At 36.9% G+C, this 14,447-nt stretch overlaps 1 protein-coding gene across 2 annotated transcripts in view; it reads left to right on the plus strand.

The window, feature by feature from the left end:
- The window catches only part of RDX (radixin), a 99,804-nt gene that overhangs the window by 30,842 nt on the left and 54,515 nt on the right, over positions 1-14,447 (plus strand). For both annotated transcript variants that reach the window (XM_065882373.1, XM_065882372.1), the window contains exons 4-5: positions 9,756-9,851; positions 10,372-10,646. In XM_065882373.1, coding sequence (XP_065738445.1) covers positions 9,756-9,851; positions 10,372-10,646 — 371 coding nt within the window. The remainder of the gene's footprint in view (positions 1-9,755; positions 9,852-10,371; positions 10,647-14,447) is intronic.

A 14,447-nucleotide genomic window follows, 5' to 3' on the forward strand; every position in this document is an offset into this window, starting at 1 on the left:
ATATTGTAAATGAAGAGGTCTAAGTTAAAGAGTATTGTTATCTCGTATGGGCTCTCTCAGCAATTAATTCTTGTAGTCCCTGTTCTATTTCCTGATAATGAGAGCCAGAATGTTAGGATCTAAAAGCAGGCGTTTACCTTGGGTGTAGTGAGTATATGGGTGGCCTGTCAGGTCAGTAGGTTCAGGATCAGGCCAGGAGCAGACCTAGGGGTAGGAGTTCTCTCAAATGAATCCACCTGTAACAAAACCTCACTTCTGATTAGGATGTCAGCTTGAGGCCATCTGCCCTGTGGAGGATTCTAGTTGAGTGCTTGAGGTCCTTTGGTTTGCTCCCTGCTGACTCTTTCTTCACTGGCCTCCTCTTCCAGCTTCTGCTTGTGGAATTAGAATAGTAATATCCCCAAGGAGTACTCAACATGATCTGTTAGGATGCAAGAAAAAATATTAAAATGTTTGTCTATATTTTTGTCTTTCCTCTTTCAAATTATTTTTTTAAAATATGCTAATATATTAGTGATAGCATTGTATAACTTCTAAATAAATATACATATAATGTAGTTATGTGCCCAAGTATGTTTTTACTTGTAAGTTCATGATCTAAAGTTTCCTAGAACACTTTTAGAAGTAGGGAAAGATGGGACCTCTGCTCTCATTTTTCCTGGTTTGTGTGTGATAGTCTGAAGTTCGCTAAGAGACTGTCCCTTGTGCCCCACTGTGGCAAATCCCCCTTTTAATTAGCATTGTGAATCACAAAAAGCCTAGAAACAGAAGCTGAAGCCTGCGCGTTGGTACACTTCTCTCTGCTGCTCTTGACATTTCCTACTCCTGCCACTCTGAGCTGGAATGTTTTCTGTGGAGCTGTTGGGACAACCTATCTTTTGCCAAAGTTGAATTATCTGGGGTCTCTTTTGTCCACATTAAAGTTTTGGTTGTGACTTCCCTGGTGGTGCTGTGGTTAACAATCCACCTGCCAATGCAGGGGGCACAGGTTTGGTCCCTGGTCTGGGAAGATCCCACGTGTCACGGAGCAACTAAGCCTGTGCACCACAGCTGCTGAGCCTGAGCGCCACAACTACTGGAGCCCACACTCTCTAGGGTCCACGTGCCACAACAGCTGAGCTTGCGTACTGCAAATACTGAAGCCCACGTGCCTAGAGCCTGTGCTCCGCAACAAGAGAAGCCACGGCAATGAGAAGCCTGCGTACTGCAACGAAAAGTAGCCCCGGCTCGCAGCACCTAGAGAAAGCCCACATGAAGCAATGAAAACCAGATGCGGCCAAAAAAATAAATAAAAATTAAAAAAAAAAGTTTTGGTTGTTTGGCATTGATTGGCATTTGCCATCAGTATGGGTCTTTATATCCTATACCATTCAGAAATTTCTCAGTTTTTTTTTTTTTTTTTTTTTAAACGTGGTAACCTTTCCTAGCACAGCTAAATGTTTTTTCTTGTTTTTAACTTTTTGCGTATGTCATGCCAGTGAAATTTTTAAACAGGGAAAGTAAACTGAAGGGTTCAGTTTGCTCTCTTGAAACCAAAAGCCTGATATGTTTTTAGATTTTTGACATATATACACTAATAAGTATAAAATAGATAACTAATAAGAACCTGCTACATAAAAAATGAAATTAAAAAAATATATATATTTTGAGCCTAGACCCCGCCCCATGCTCAAACGTCACCCCTCACCCCAACTAGGCCCCTGCTCCACCCTAAACCCCACCCCTGCCTAAGTTCCACCCCCCATCTAAACTCTGCTCCCCATAACCAAGGCTTTTTTTCTTCGTTTTTTTTTTTTCTTTTAGATTGGGGTTCTGTTTTACCTTGTTGTTGACGCATTTTTATTTTTTCTAATTTTATCTTATTCTTTATACTTTGTTATTGTTCTGATCCTTTTGGCTTGTTCCCCCCCACTTTTTTTTTTTTTTTTTTTTTGCTGTTGTGGTTTAGTTTTACCTTGTTGCAGTTGTTTCAATTATATTATTATTTTTCCTAATATATTTTTATCTTTATTCTTTGTTATTGTACTGCTCCTTTTTCTCTCTCTCTCTTTTTTTTTCTTTTTTTTTTTTTTTGGCCATGCCACCCAGCTTGTGGGATCTTGGTTCCCAGGCCAGAGATTGGGCCCGAGTTCTTGCGGTGGGAGTGCTGAGTTCAAACCACTGGACTAACAGAGAACCTCAGACCCCAGGGAGTATTAATTGGAGTGAGGCCTCCTGGAGGTCCTCATCTTGGCACCAAGACCTAGCTCTATCCAACTGCCTGCAAACGCCATTGCTGGACGCCTCAGGCCAAACAACCAGTAAGACAGGAATACAGCCCTACCCATCAAAAAAAAAAAGAAATGACAAAAAATATGTTACAGATGAAGGAGCAGGGTAAAAACCTACAAGACCAAATAAATGAAGACAAAATAGGCAACCTACCTGAAACAGAATTCAGAGTAATGATAGTAAAGATGATCCAAAATCTTGGAAACAGAATGGAGAAAATACAAGAAGTGTTTAACAAGGATCTAGAAGAACTAAAGAGCAAACAGACAGTGATGAACAACACAATAACTGAAATTAAAAATACTCTAGAAGGGATCAATAGAATAACTGAGGCAGAAGAATGGATAAGTGAGTTGGAAGATAAAATGGTGGAAATAACTGCCAGGGAGCAGAATAAAGAAAAAAAGAATGAAAAGAATAGAGGACAGTCTCAGAGACCTCTGGGACAACATTAAATGCACCCACCAACATTGGAATTATAGGGTTCCCAAAAGAAGAAGAGAAAAAGAAAGGGTCTGAGAAAATATTTGAAGAGATTATAGTCAAAAACTTCCCTAACATGGGAAAGGAAATAGTCAAGTCCCATGCAGAGTCCCATACAGGATAAACCCAAAAGAAAAACGCTGAGACACATACTACTCAAACTATCAAAAATTAAATAAAAAGGGGGCTTCCCTGGTGGCGCAGTGGTTGAGAGTCTGCCTGCCAATGCAGGGGACATGGGTTCAAGCCCTGGTCTGGGAAGATCCCACGTGCCACGGAGCAGCTGGGCCCGTGAGCTACAAATACTGAGCTCTGCGTGTATGGAGCCTGTGCTCTGCAGCAAGAGAGGCCGCGACAGTGAGAGGCCCGCGCACCGCGATGAAGAGTGGCCCCCGCTTGCCACAACTAGAGAAAGCCCTCGCACAGAAACGAAGACCCAACACAGCCAAAAATAAATAAATGAATAAATAAATTTATAAAAAAAAAAATAAAAAGAAAAAATGTTAAAAGCAGCGAAAGCAACAAATAACATACAATGGAATCCCCATAAGGTTAACAGCTGATCTTTCAGCAGAAACTCTGCAAGCCAGAAGGGAGTGGCAGGACATATTTAAAGTGATGAAAGGGAAAAACCTACACCCCAGATTACTCTACCTGGCAAGGATCTCATTCAGATTTGATGGAGAAATCAAAAGCTTTACAGATAAGCAAAAGCTATGAGAATTCAGCACCAGCAAAGCAGCTTTACAACAAATGCTAAAGCAATTTCTCTAAGTGGAAAACACAAGAGAAGAAAAAGACCTACAAAAACAAACCCAAATCAATTAAGAAAATGGTAATAGGAACATACATATCGATAATCGCCTTGAATGTAAATGGATCAAATACTCCAGACAAAAGACACAGACTGGCTGAATGGATACAAAAACAAGATCCTTATATATGTTGTCTACAAGAAACCCACTTCAGACCTAGGGACACATACAGACTGAAAGTAAGGGGATGGAAAATGATATTCCATGCAAATGGATATCACAAGAAAGCTGGATTAGCAATGCTAATATCAGATAAAATAGACTTTAAGGTGAAGGCTATTACAAGAGATAAGAAAGGACACTACGTAATGATCAAGGGATCAATCCAAGAGGAAAACTTAACAATTATAAATATTTATGCACCCAACATAGGAGCACGTCAATACATAAGGCAAATGCTAACAGCCATAAAAGGAGAAATCCACAGTAACACAACAATAGTGGGGGACTTTAACACCCTACTTACACCAGTAGATCATCTAGACAGAAAATAAATAAGGAAACACAAGCTTTAAATGACACAATAGACCAGATAGATTTAATTGATATTTTTAGGAAATTCCACCGGAAAACGGAAGAATACACTTTCTTCTCAAGTGCACATGGAATGTGCTCCAGAATAGATCACATCTTGGGTCACAAATCAAGCCTTGGAAAATTTAAGAAAGTTGAAATTGTATTAAACATCTTTTCCAACCACAATGCTATGAGATTAGAAATCAATTACAGGAAAAAAAACCAGTAAAAAACACAAATACATGGAGGCTAAAAAGTGTGCTGCTAAAGAACGAGATCACTGAAGAAATCAAAGAAATAAAAACAATACCTAGAAACAAATGACAATGAAAACACGATGAGCCAAAACCTGTGGGACGCAGCAAAAGCAGTTCTAAGAGAGAAGTTCATAGCAATTCAAACTCACCTCAAGTAACAAGAAAAATCTCAAATAAACAATCTAACCTTACACCTAAAGCAGCTAGAAAAAGAAGAAAAAGTAAAACCCAAAGTTACTAGAAGGAAAGAAATCATAAAGATCAGAGCAGAGGTAAATGAAATAGAAATGAAGAAAACAATAGCAAAGATTAATAAAACTAAAAGTTGTTTCTTTGAGAAGATAACCAAAATTGATAAACCATTAGCCAGACTCATCAAGAAATAAAGGGAGAGGACTCAAATCAATAAAATTAGAAATGACAAAGGAGAGATTACACCTGACACCGCAGAAATACAAAAGATCATAAGAGAGTACTGCAAGCAACTATATGCCAATAAAATGGACAACTTGGAAAAAAGGAACAAATTCTTGGAAAAAGTACAACCTTCCAAGATTGAACCAGGAAGAATTAGAAAATATAAACAGACCAATCACAGGTAATGAAGTTGAAGCTGTAATTAAAAATCTTCCAACAAACAAAAGTCCAGGACCAGATGGCTTCACAGGCGAATTCTGTCAGACATTTAAAGAAGAGTTAACACCTATCCTTTTCAAACTCTTCCAAAAAATTGCAGAGGGAGGAACGCTCCCAAACTCGCTCTATGAGGCCACCATCGCCCTGATACCAAAACCAGACAAATATATCACAAAAGAGAAAATTATAGACCAATATCACTGATGAACATAGACACAAGAATCCTCAACAAAATACTAGCAAACAGAATCCAACAACACATTAAAAGGATCATACATCATGATCAAGTGGGATTTATCCCAGGGATGCAAGGATTCTTCAGTATAGGCAAAAAAAATCAATGTGATACACTATATTAACAAATTAAAGAATAAAAACCATATGATCATATCACTAGAGGCAGAAAAAGCTTTTGACAAAATTCAACACCCATTTAATGATAAAAACTCTCCAGAAAGTGGGCATAGAGGGAACCTACCTCAGCATAATAAAACCCACAGCAAACATCATTCTCAGTGGTGAAAAACAAAGCATTTCCTCTAAGGTCAGGACCAAGACAAGGATGTCCACTCTCAACACTGTCATTCAACGTAGTATTGGAATTCCTAGCCATGGCAGTCAGAGAGAAATAAGAGGAATCCAAATTTGAAAAGAAGAAGTAAAACTGTCGCTGTTTGCCAATGACATGATACTATACATAGAAAACCCTAAAGGTGCCACCAGAAAACTGCTAGAACTAATCAGTGAATTTGGTAAAGTTGCAGGGTACAAAATTAATGCACAGAAATCTCTTGCATTCCTATGCACCAACAACGAAAGATCAGAAAGAGAAATTAAGGAAACAATCCCATTTACCATCGCAACAAAAAATAAAATACCTAGGAATAAACCTACCTAAGGAGGCAAAAGACCTTTACTCAGAAAACTGTTAAAACACTGATGAAAGAAAACAAAGATAACATAAACAGATAGAGAGATATACCATGCTTCTGGATTGGAAGAATCAGTATTTTGAAAATGACTGTAGTACCTAAAGCAGTCTACAGATTCAGTGCAATCCCTACCAAATTACCAATGGCATTTTTCACAGAATTAGAACAAAAATTTTACATTTCGTGTGGAAACACAAACGAACCCAAATAGCCAAAGCGATGTCGAAAAAGAAAAAAGGAGCTGGAGGAATCAGGCTCCCTGACTTCACGCTATACTACAAAGCTACAGCAATCAAGACAGTATGGTACCAGCACAAAAACAGAAATATAGATTAATGGAACAGGATAGATAGCCCAGAGATAAACCCACACACATGTGATAAAGGAGGCAAGAATATACAATAGAGAAAAGACAGCCTCTTCAATAAGTGGTGCTGGGAAAAATGGACAGCTGCATGTAAAAGAATGAAGTTAGAACACACTAAATTAACTCAAAATGGATTAAAGACCTAAATGTAAGGCCAAACACTGTAAAACTCTTAGAGGAAAATATAGGCAGAACACTGTATGACGTAAATCACAGCAAGATTCTTTTTGACCCACCTCCTAGAGTAAGCAAAATAAAAACAAAGATAAACAAATGGGACCTAATGAAACTTAAAAGCTTCTGCACAGCAAAGTAAACCATAAACAAGACTCAAAGACAGCCCTCAGAATGGGAAAAAATATTTGCAAATGAAGCAACTGACAAAGGATTAATCTCTAAAATATAGAAGCTGTTCATGCAGCTCAATATCATGAAAACAAACAACACAATCAAAAAATGGGCAAAAGACCTTAATAGACATTTCTCCATAGAAGACAAGCAAATGGCCAAGAAATACATGAAAAGATGCTCAACATCACTTATCACTAGAGAAATGCAAATCAAAACCACAATGAGGTATCACCTCACACCAGTCAGAATGGCCATCATCAAAAAATGTAGAAACAGTAAATACTGGAGAGGATGTGGAGAAAAGGGAACCTCCTGCCCTGTTGGTAGGAAAGTAAATTGATACAGCCACTATGGAGAACAGTATGGATGTTCCTTAACATACTAAAAATAGAGCTACTCTATGACTCAGCAATCCCACTACTGGGCATATACACTGAGAAAACCAAAATTCAAAAAGAGTCGTGTACCACAATGTTCATTGCAGCACTGTTTACAATAGCCAGGACATGAAGCAACCTAAATGTCCATCAACGGATGGATAAAGAAGATGTGGCACATACAAAAAATGGAATATTACTCAGCCATAAAAAGAAAGAAATTGAGTTCTTTGTCGTGAGGTGGATGGACCTCGAGTCTGTCTTACAAAGTGAAGTAAGTCAGAAAGAGAAAAATACCGTATGCTAACACATATATATGGAATTTAAAAAAGCGGTACTGATGAACCTTGTAGCAGGTCAGGAATAAAGACGCAGATGTAGAGAATAGACTTCAGGGCACGGCGGGGGTTGGTGGGGGGAAGCTGGGATGAGATGAGAGAGTAGCACTGACATATATATGCTACATGATGTAAAATGGATGGCTAGTGGGAAGCTGCCGCATAGTACAAGATCAGCTCGATGCCTTGTGATGACCTAGAGGGGTGGGATAGGGAGTGTGTGAGGGAGGCTCAAGAGGGAGAGGATATGGGGATATATGTATACATATAGCTGATTCACTTTGTTGTACAACAGAAACTAAGACAACATTGTAAAGCATTTATACTCCAATAAAGATGTGAAAAAATAAATACAGAAATAAGATAGAAAGGGAAAAAACTAAAGAGAAAACTGTAAGAAAGAGTTAACATTAAGAGAGATATACCGTGGCTTCCCTGGTGGCGCAGTTGTTGAGAGTCCGCCTACCGATGCAGGGGACACGGGTTTGTACCATGGTCTGGGAAGATCCCACATGCCACGGAGCGGCTGGGCCCGTAAGCCCTGGCCGCTGAGCCTGCGCGTCCGGAGCCTGTGCTCCGCAACGGGAGAGGCCACAACAGTGAGAGGCCTGCCTACCGAAAAAAAAAAAAAAAAAAAAAAGATATACCAATCAAATAAAAAGTGTGGAGTTTGGATTGTGGCTCAAGAAGCCAACTATTAAGAAAAATTCATAAGAAAAACTTGTCTAGATATTTGATGGCAAGAAATAACTGCTAATTTTTTTAGGTGTGAATAATGGTATTTTAACTATGGTTTAAAAAATGAAAGATTCTACAACTCTCTGAGGGTATGAATGAACAAAACATGGTTTTAAATTGTTATAATACAAATTTACTACAACATAAAACAATTTTAAAAAATGACAAAATGATAAACAAATGCAATTTGTAAATCTCATTCGTATCCTAAGTGGAATAAATTAACTGTTAAAAAATACATATTTTAAAAGTAGCCACAGAAATTTCAGCATATTAGGGAACTGTTAAGTCTTTCTGGTGTGATAATGGTATTGTAATGTTGTATTTTTGTTTTTATAAGACTCCTTATGTTTAAGAATTTTAAAATAAAGTATTTACAAATAAAATGGTGTATCTGGGATATGCTTCAAAACAATCTGAGAGGGGAGAGGTGCTGTAGATGAAGCAAAACTGGCCATGAGTTTCTTTCTATTAAAGCTGACTGATGAGTACATTTACACTATTGTACTATTCTGTTTATTTGTATATGTTTGAAGTTTTCAATAATAAAAAGGTTTTTAAAGCCAAAAAAAGTAAAAAGAAATATTTATTGTCTATTTTAAACCAAGAATGTTTATTAAGAACTAATGTTGAATCTTTTTGTAAAGCTTTTAAAATCTTAATAAACTCTCACCTCCCTCATTTTATTTTAAAAATAGAATTAAAAAAATATTTTTGTTGGCCTCATCCTAGGTGTAGATTAATAATCCTAGTTTACCACTTTATTTACCCTAATACTGCTGAGTACCTACCACAGGCTAATCATTCTTGGAGATGACATGGATATTAAGATGAATAAGGCAGTAATCTCTGTCCTTAGTTTTAAACAGTCAAGGAGGGTAAATAGACACTCTACTAAGAATAGTTAATTATGATAAAATAAATGTTCAAATAGCAGTATAGGTAAAGTACTATGGGATTATCAATGATCAAGTGATTAATTTTATCTAGATGATAGGAAAGCTTCATTCACGGAAGCATGTTAGTTGAGCTGGGCCTTGAGGAATACATTATTTAACAGGTGGTAAAAGTACAGAAGAAACATTCTAGACAGGGGAAGAAACACGACCAAAGGTGTAGAAGTGTAAAATTTATGGCATGTTCCAAGGATGGTTTTTTGCTCAGTGAGGGTGGAACATAGAATATATGATGGTGAATGAAGGGAAGTAGGAATGGGGGTGAAATCAGCAGCTGGATACCCTGAGGCGTGGCATTTACATGTCCTCAGAGACTCTTATCGCCAAAATGATACTATTGTCTGGGCTACCTAATAGTATAGTTTTGGGGGTGGGGTGCTAAACTGAAATAGGAAAGGTGGGATTATGACAGCTCTGTGTCTGTTCCCCAGATTCTTCTTTTTATGTTTGGGTCATGATGGGAGATGAGAAGGAAAAGGACATACAAAACAGTGGATCAAATAAGATTGAAATGACACTACAAAATTTAATAAACAAAACCTGAATTTAAATTTTCAGAAACATTCCTTTAATTACTATGTTAAGTTTAGGAAAGATCTTTTCTGTAGCAAAAGAATAAACCTATAATTTCTATGTAGTTTTGTTCTTCTTTTGAAGTATAGTGCCATCCAGTTATAATGTGAGTGTTGAACTGAAATTGGCTCTTTTTTTTTTTAAGGTGGTGAAAACGGTTGGTTTGCGTGAAGTCTGGTTTTTTGGGCTGCAGTATGTGGACAGCAAGGGCTATTCTACGTGGCTTAAGCTAAATAAAAAGGTAAAGCATGTATGATAACATCCAGCTAATAATTAAGGTTCTTTGAAGTTATCATGGTCATGAATTTGTGCCAGAAAAGCTCAGAGTCTGACTGAATTCAAGCTTCTTTTTACAGTTATCTCTGTGAATCATTAGAGGTATCATGTCTTTTAATTTAGTAAGGTACCATCAACTTACCATCTTCGAAACAGAAATGTTCATTTTTGCTATTTGAAAACTCAGAAGTAAAAAATACTATGAGGTGTTACTTAGTACTTTGACCTTAATTTAAACATCTTAAGGATAAGCTTCTCAAGAGAAATTTCAATTTAGTTATTAGTTAGGATCTGTGAACTACCGGTCACATTCATGAGCATAGAATCTTTTTCACACATACATTTTTTACGGATTTAGAATCTTAATAGATTTAGAATCATACTTACGTTTTACATCCTACTTTGTTCCAAAGAGAAGTTTATGTGACTGTGGTCAGTTATTGTGAACTTAATATTTTTGACAGTACTTGAAATTACTGTTTCAGGTGACACAGCAAGATGTTAAAAAAGAGAATCCTTTGCAGTTCAAATTTAGAGCTAAATTCTTTCCTGAAGATGTTTCTGAGGAATTAATTCAAGAAATAACCCAGAGACTTTTCTTCTTGCAAGTTAAAGAAGCTATCTTAAATGATGAGATATATTGTCCACCAGAAACTGCAGTTCTTTTGGCTTCCTATGCTGTCCAAGCCAAGTATGGAGATTTTAATAAAGAGATTCATAAGCCAGGCTACCTGGCTAATGATAGACTCCTACCCCAGCGGTAAGTGAAACGTGCTTTTATGTTATAGTCTCTGAAAAATCATATTTTAGAGGTTTGTAAATGGTTGTGTTTTTTGTTGTTGTTTGTTTGTTTTAGATTTTTAAGTTGCCAGCTGGATCAGAGAGTATAGTTTTAAAAGTTATGACCCAGAAGTTACATAGATTTATATACTCTGTAATTAAAGTTTCTGCCTCTTCTCATTCCCACAAGATAAGCAATAAATGGAGGCAGTGATAATTTGGGCTTGAGGAAGACATGACTATTGTTGCTCATTAGTAAAAATTCTCACACAGGTAGATAGTTGCTTAATAAATGCTTTTGAAAATAGTAAGTGCCAGGCTATATTTCCTCCATAGAATTAAAATTAAGTTTCTAACTTTTCAAAAGGCTTTTAAAACTCGGTTTTCAGACTCCTAGTCTAGGGCTCTGTTCTCATCTGCAGCATACTGCTGTCTCTGCTGAACTTGGGTCTGCTCACCAGACCAGGCAGGAAAGCCAGTCTACTGACACCTGGTTGTGGTGAAGGAAAGTGTAACATTTATTGCAGGGTACCAAGCAAGGGAGTGGGAGACAAGCCTCAGATCCACTGCCACTTGGTCTTTGAGTTAGGGGATTTTTAAAGGGGAAGAACAAAGAGGCTAGAATTAATCATTGTCTTGTGACAGTTTGGGAGTCAGAAGTCTGTGGTTTAAGATTCTCTGGCCAGTGGTCTGTGGCTTGAGGGTCTGTTAGCTCATCTTGCCCTGGAGAAACAACCTGAGTTTGTACACTAATGATGATATCTATAATAGCAACTTTAGTACATTAACAATGTTAGCGACAGTAGGACAGTAGCAACTTTAGTCATCTGACTTGGTTGATTAGTGTTTACTTAGCACAGGATTGAGGTCAGAGGGGACAAGGAAAGGGAATAAAGTTTTGGATAGAGAGATTAATCAAAAACTCAGTAAGAGAACTTGGTTTAGGGGGACTCGGTTTCAATATAACAGTTATTTTAAAGTAGCATGGCATAGGAAAACATCATTAGCAGACCTAGATTTTGAATGCTAATTCTACCCTTTGCTAATTATGTGGCCTTAGTACATAACTTAAACTCTCTAAGCCTCAGTGTCTGAATCTGCAAACTGGGGATAACAGTTGTGCTCTGTCAACCTTACTGTTTTTGATTACAGTTCGTGAACTGTATGCTTTACAATTTTAATTGTGAATACAAGTGTTAGTTGGTAGTATTATTTATAAAATCTAGAAAGTACATCAAATGTTACTTTTAAATATCTCAGTTCTGAATTATAGTAGTGTACATGACCCTGATATTAGAATGTACATGGGGATTTTTCTTTAGAATCCAGAGAAGTTATTACAATTCTTAGCTCAGATTCCTGAATTTCAAATTTTCTATTTAAAGGCAAAACTGTATATTAACCTAAAATTTCAGTTCTCTATCACTTCCTCATAGTATTTAAGCCCTTAGGTATAATTTCTTTTTCATAAGTACTAAATATGAAGGAAGACAAAACTACTTTGTCTACTTTTAATTAATTTCCTTTGGTTGTAAGCATTAACGATTATTTTTGCTAATAAATTATACTCTGTTGTTATATGCTTTATAGGTACCCTTAAGTACAATAGCTTTAATAATTGATTATTAAATGTTATACTGTTCTGCTCTTTTTTAATATTACAGCAATAATAGTTATCTTAGAAGGTAAAATAATGCACGTTGTTCACTGAAAGAATCAGGAATATGAGATACTTATTAGTCTCTGTTTGTTTTTGATGATTATTCCAGCCCAAAATTCCTTTTCTCAGATTTTTTAAGCACTAAATTGAGTAACTGATTACTGGTACAGTAGAATTTCATTTCAGTTAAAAGTTTTTATTTTAATTGAGGTATAATTTATATATAGTAAAATGCCAGCAGATTAGCTTTTAAATCAGAACATAAGGTAACTGTTATATATAATCAAAATTACCCTTAAAATTCTTAATTGTTCATAAAATAGTCATGTTTTATCTCAACAAGTATAACATAGTTGTTCTTTCAGTGTTAGATTAGATTGCTGTTTGGGTGAGTACCAGATGAAGTAATTGGCTTACATTTAATAGTCATGTGATTAAAAAAAATATTTTTTGATACTGGAATCACGTAAACACAATTAATTTAACTTCTTTTACATGCATATGTGCTGTAACCCATTATATTTAGAAGAAGGAAGATAGCACATGCTGTTCAAGATTTGGTCTTTAGGGCTTCCCTGGTGGCGCAGTGGTTGAGAGTCTGCCTGCTGATGCAGGGTACATGGGTTCGTGCCCTGGTCCGGGAAGATCCCACATGCTGCGGAGCAGCTGGGCCCGTGAGCCATGGCCGCTGGGCCTGCTCGTCCGGAGCCTGTGCTCCACAATAGGAGAGGCCACAACAGTGAGAGGCCCGCGTACACCATAAAAAAAAAAAAAAAAGATTTGGTCTTTAACTTTGAAGGTCCAGTCAGGTGTCCTTCAAGTTGTTAGTCTAAGGAGGACTAATTCAAGCTATCTAAGTTTAAAAGAGACTTATAAAGTCAGAATACTAAGTTTTTGGTTTAGAATGGAGAAGATACCTTCAGTCGTTGATTTATTCCATGTATAGTATATAACAAACTTTTATCACTAAGTATCTGGGGGAAAATTAGTAATCAGCTTATTTGGTGAACCTAAATCAAACACAATAATTTGATGATTTTGTTGGATGTTTATAATTCTTGTATTGAAAAACCCAGATAAGCAATCTGTTCTCCCACAGTAGAGTTTAGCAGTCTGCTGATAGGAATAATCAGCTCCACCAGATAGTATCCCTCTCTTTGAGAAAGAGCTAGATATACATAAGTTTTTGTGTACCAGGTTTCTGACTTGGGCATTTGGGTGGTTTGTAATACCTTTTCAAGGTAAGAGGAGAAGGAACACATTTCAGAGGAGGAAGATTTCAGTTTTGAACCTATTGAGTTTGAAATATCCCTAGTATAAGAGCAGTTTCAGCAGATTGTTGGGGGTTGAAGCCAGATTGTGGTGGACTGGGGGTGGTGGTGTGAGGTATGGAAATGAAGGATGGTGAATATGAACAATTCACGAAAGAAATTTGGCTGTGATAAAGAAAAATACTAAGAGGAGGGAAGCATGAGTTTATAGACATGTTCTTTAAAAGATGGAAAAGAATTAATTCCTTTATTCACTCTACAGATTTTTGCCTCTTTTGTTCTGGCACTGGGCATAAGTGGTGAGCAACATGGATGTGATCTTTGCCCTCTTAATACAAATAAGTATATAGGCATACCTCCTTTTTTCGTACTTTGCTTTATTGTGCGCTTTAGGTATTGTGTTTTTTACAAATTGAAGGTTCGTGGCAACCCTGCATCAAGCAAGTCTTTTAGCACTATTTTTTCCAGCAGCTTTAGCTCACTTCATGTCTCTGTGTCACATTTGGTAGCTCTCACAATATTTCAAACCCTCCACTAGCAAAACGACTATGACTCCCTGAAGCCTCAGATGGTAGTTAGCATTATTTAGCAATAAAGTATTTTTAAATTAAGTTATGTACATTGTCTCTATGGATGTAATGCTATTGCACACTTAATAGACTACAGTATAGTATAACCATAACCTCTATATGCACTGGGAAACCAAAAAATTTGTGTGACTTGCTATCTTGTGGTGGTGTGGAAATGAACCGAAAATATCTCTGTGGTATGCCTGTATCTGGTAATATATGTAGGCAGGGGACAATAAATGATGGAGTGAAGATCCTGAGAAAATAGAGGAATAAGTCTT

This window comes from Phocoena phocoena, chromosome 8 (assembly GCF_963924675.1).
Source record: "Phocoena phocoena chromosome 8, mPhoPho1.1, whole genome shotgun sequence".
Lineage (NCBI taxonomy): Eukaryota > Metazoa > Chordata > Mammalia > Artiodactyla > Phocoenidae > Phocoena > Phocoena phocoena.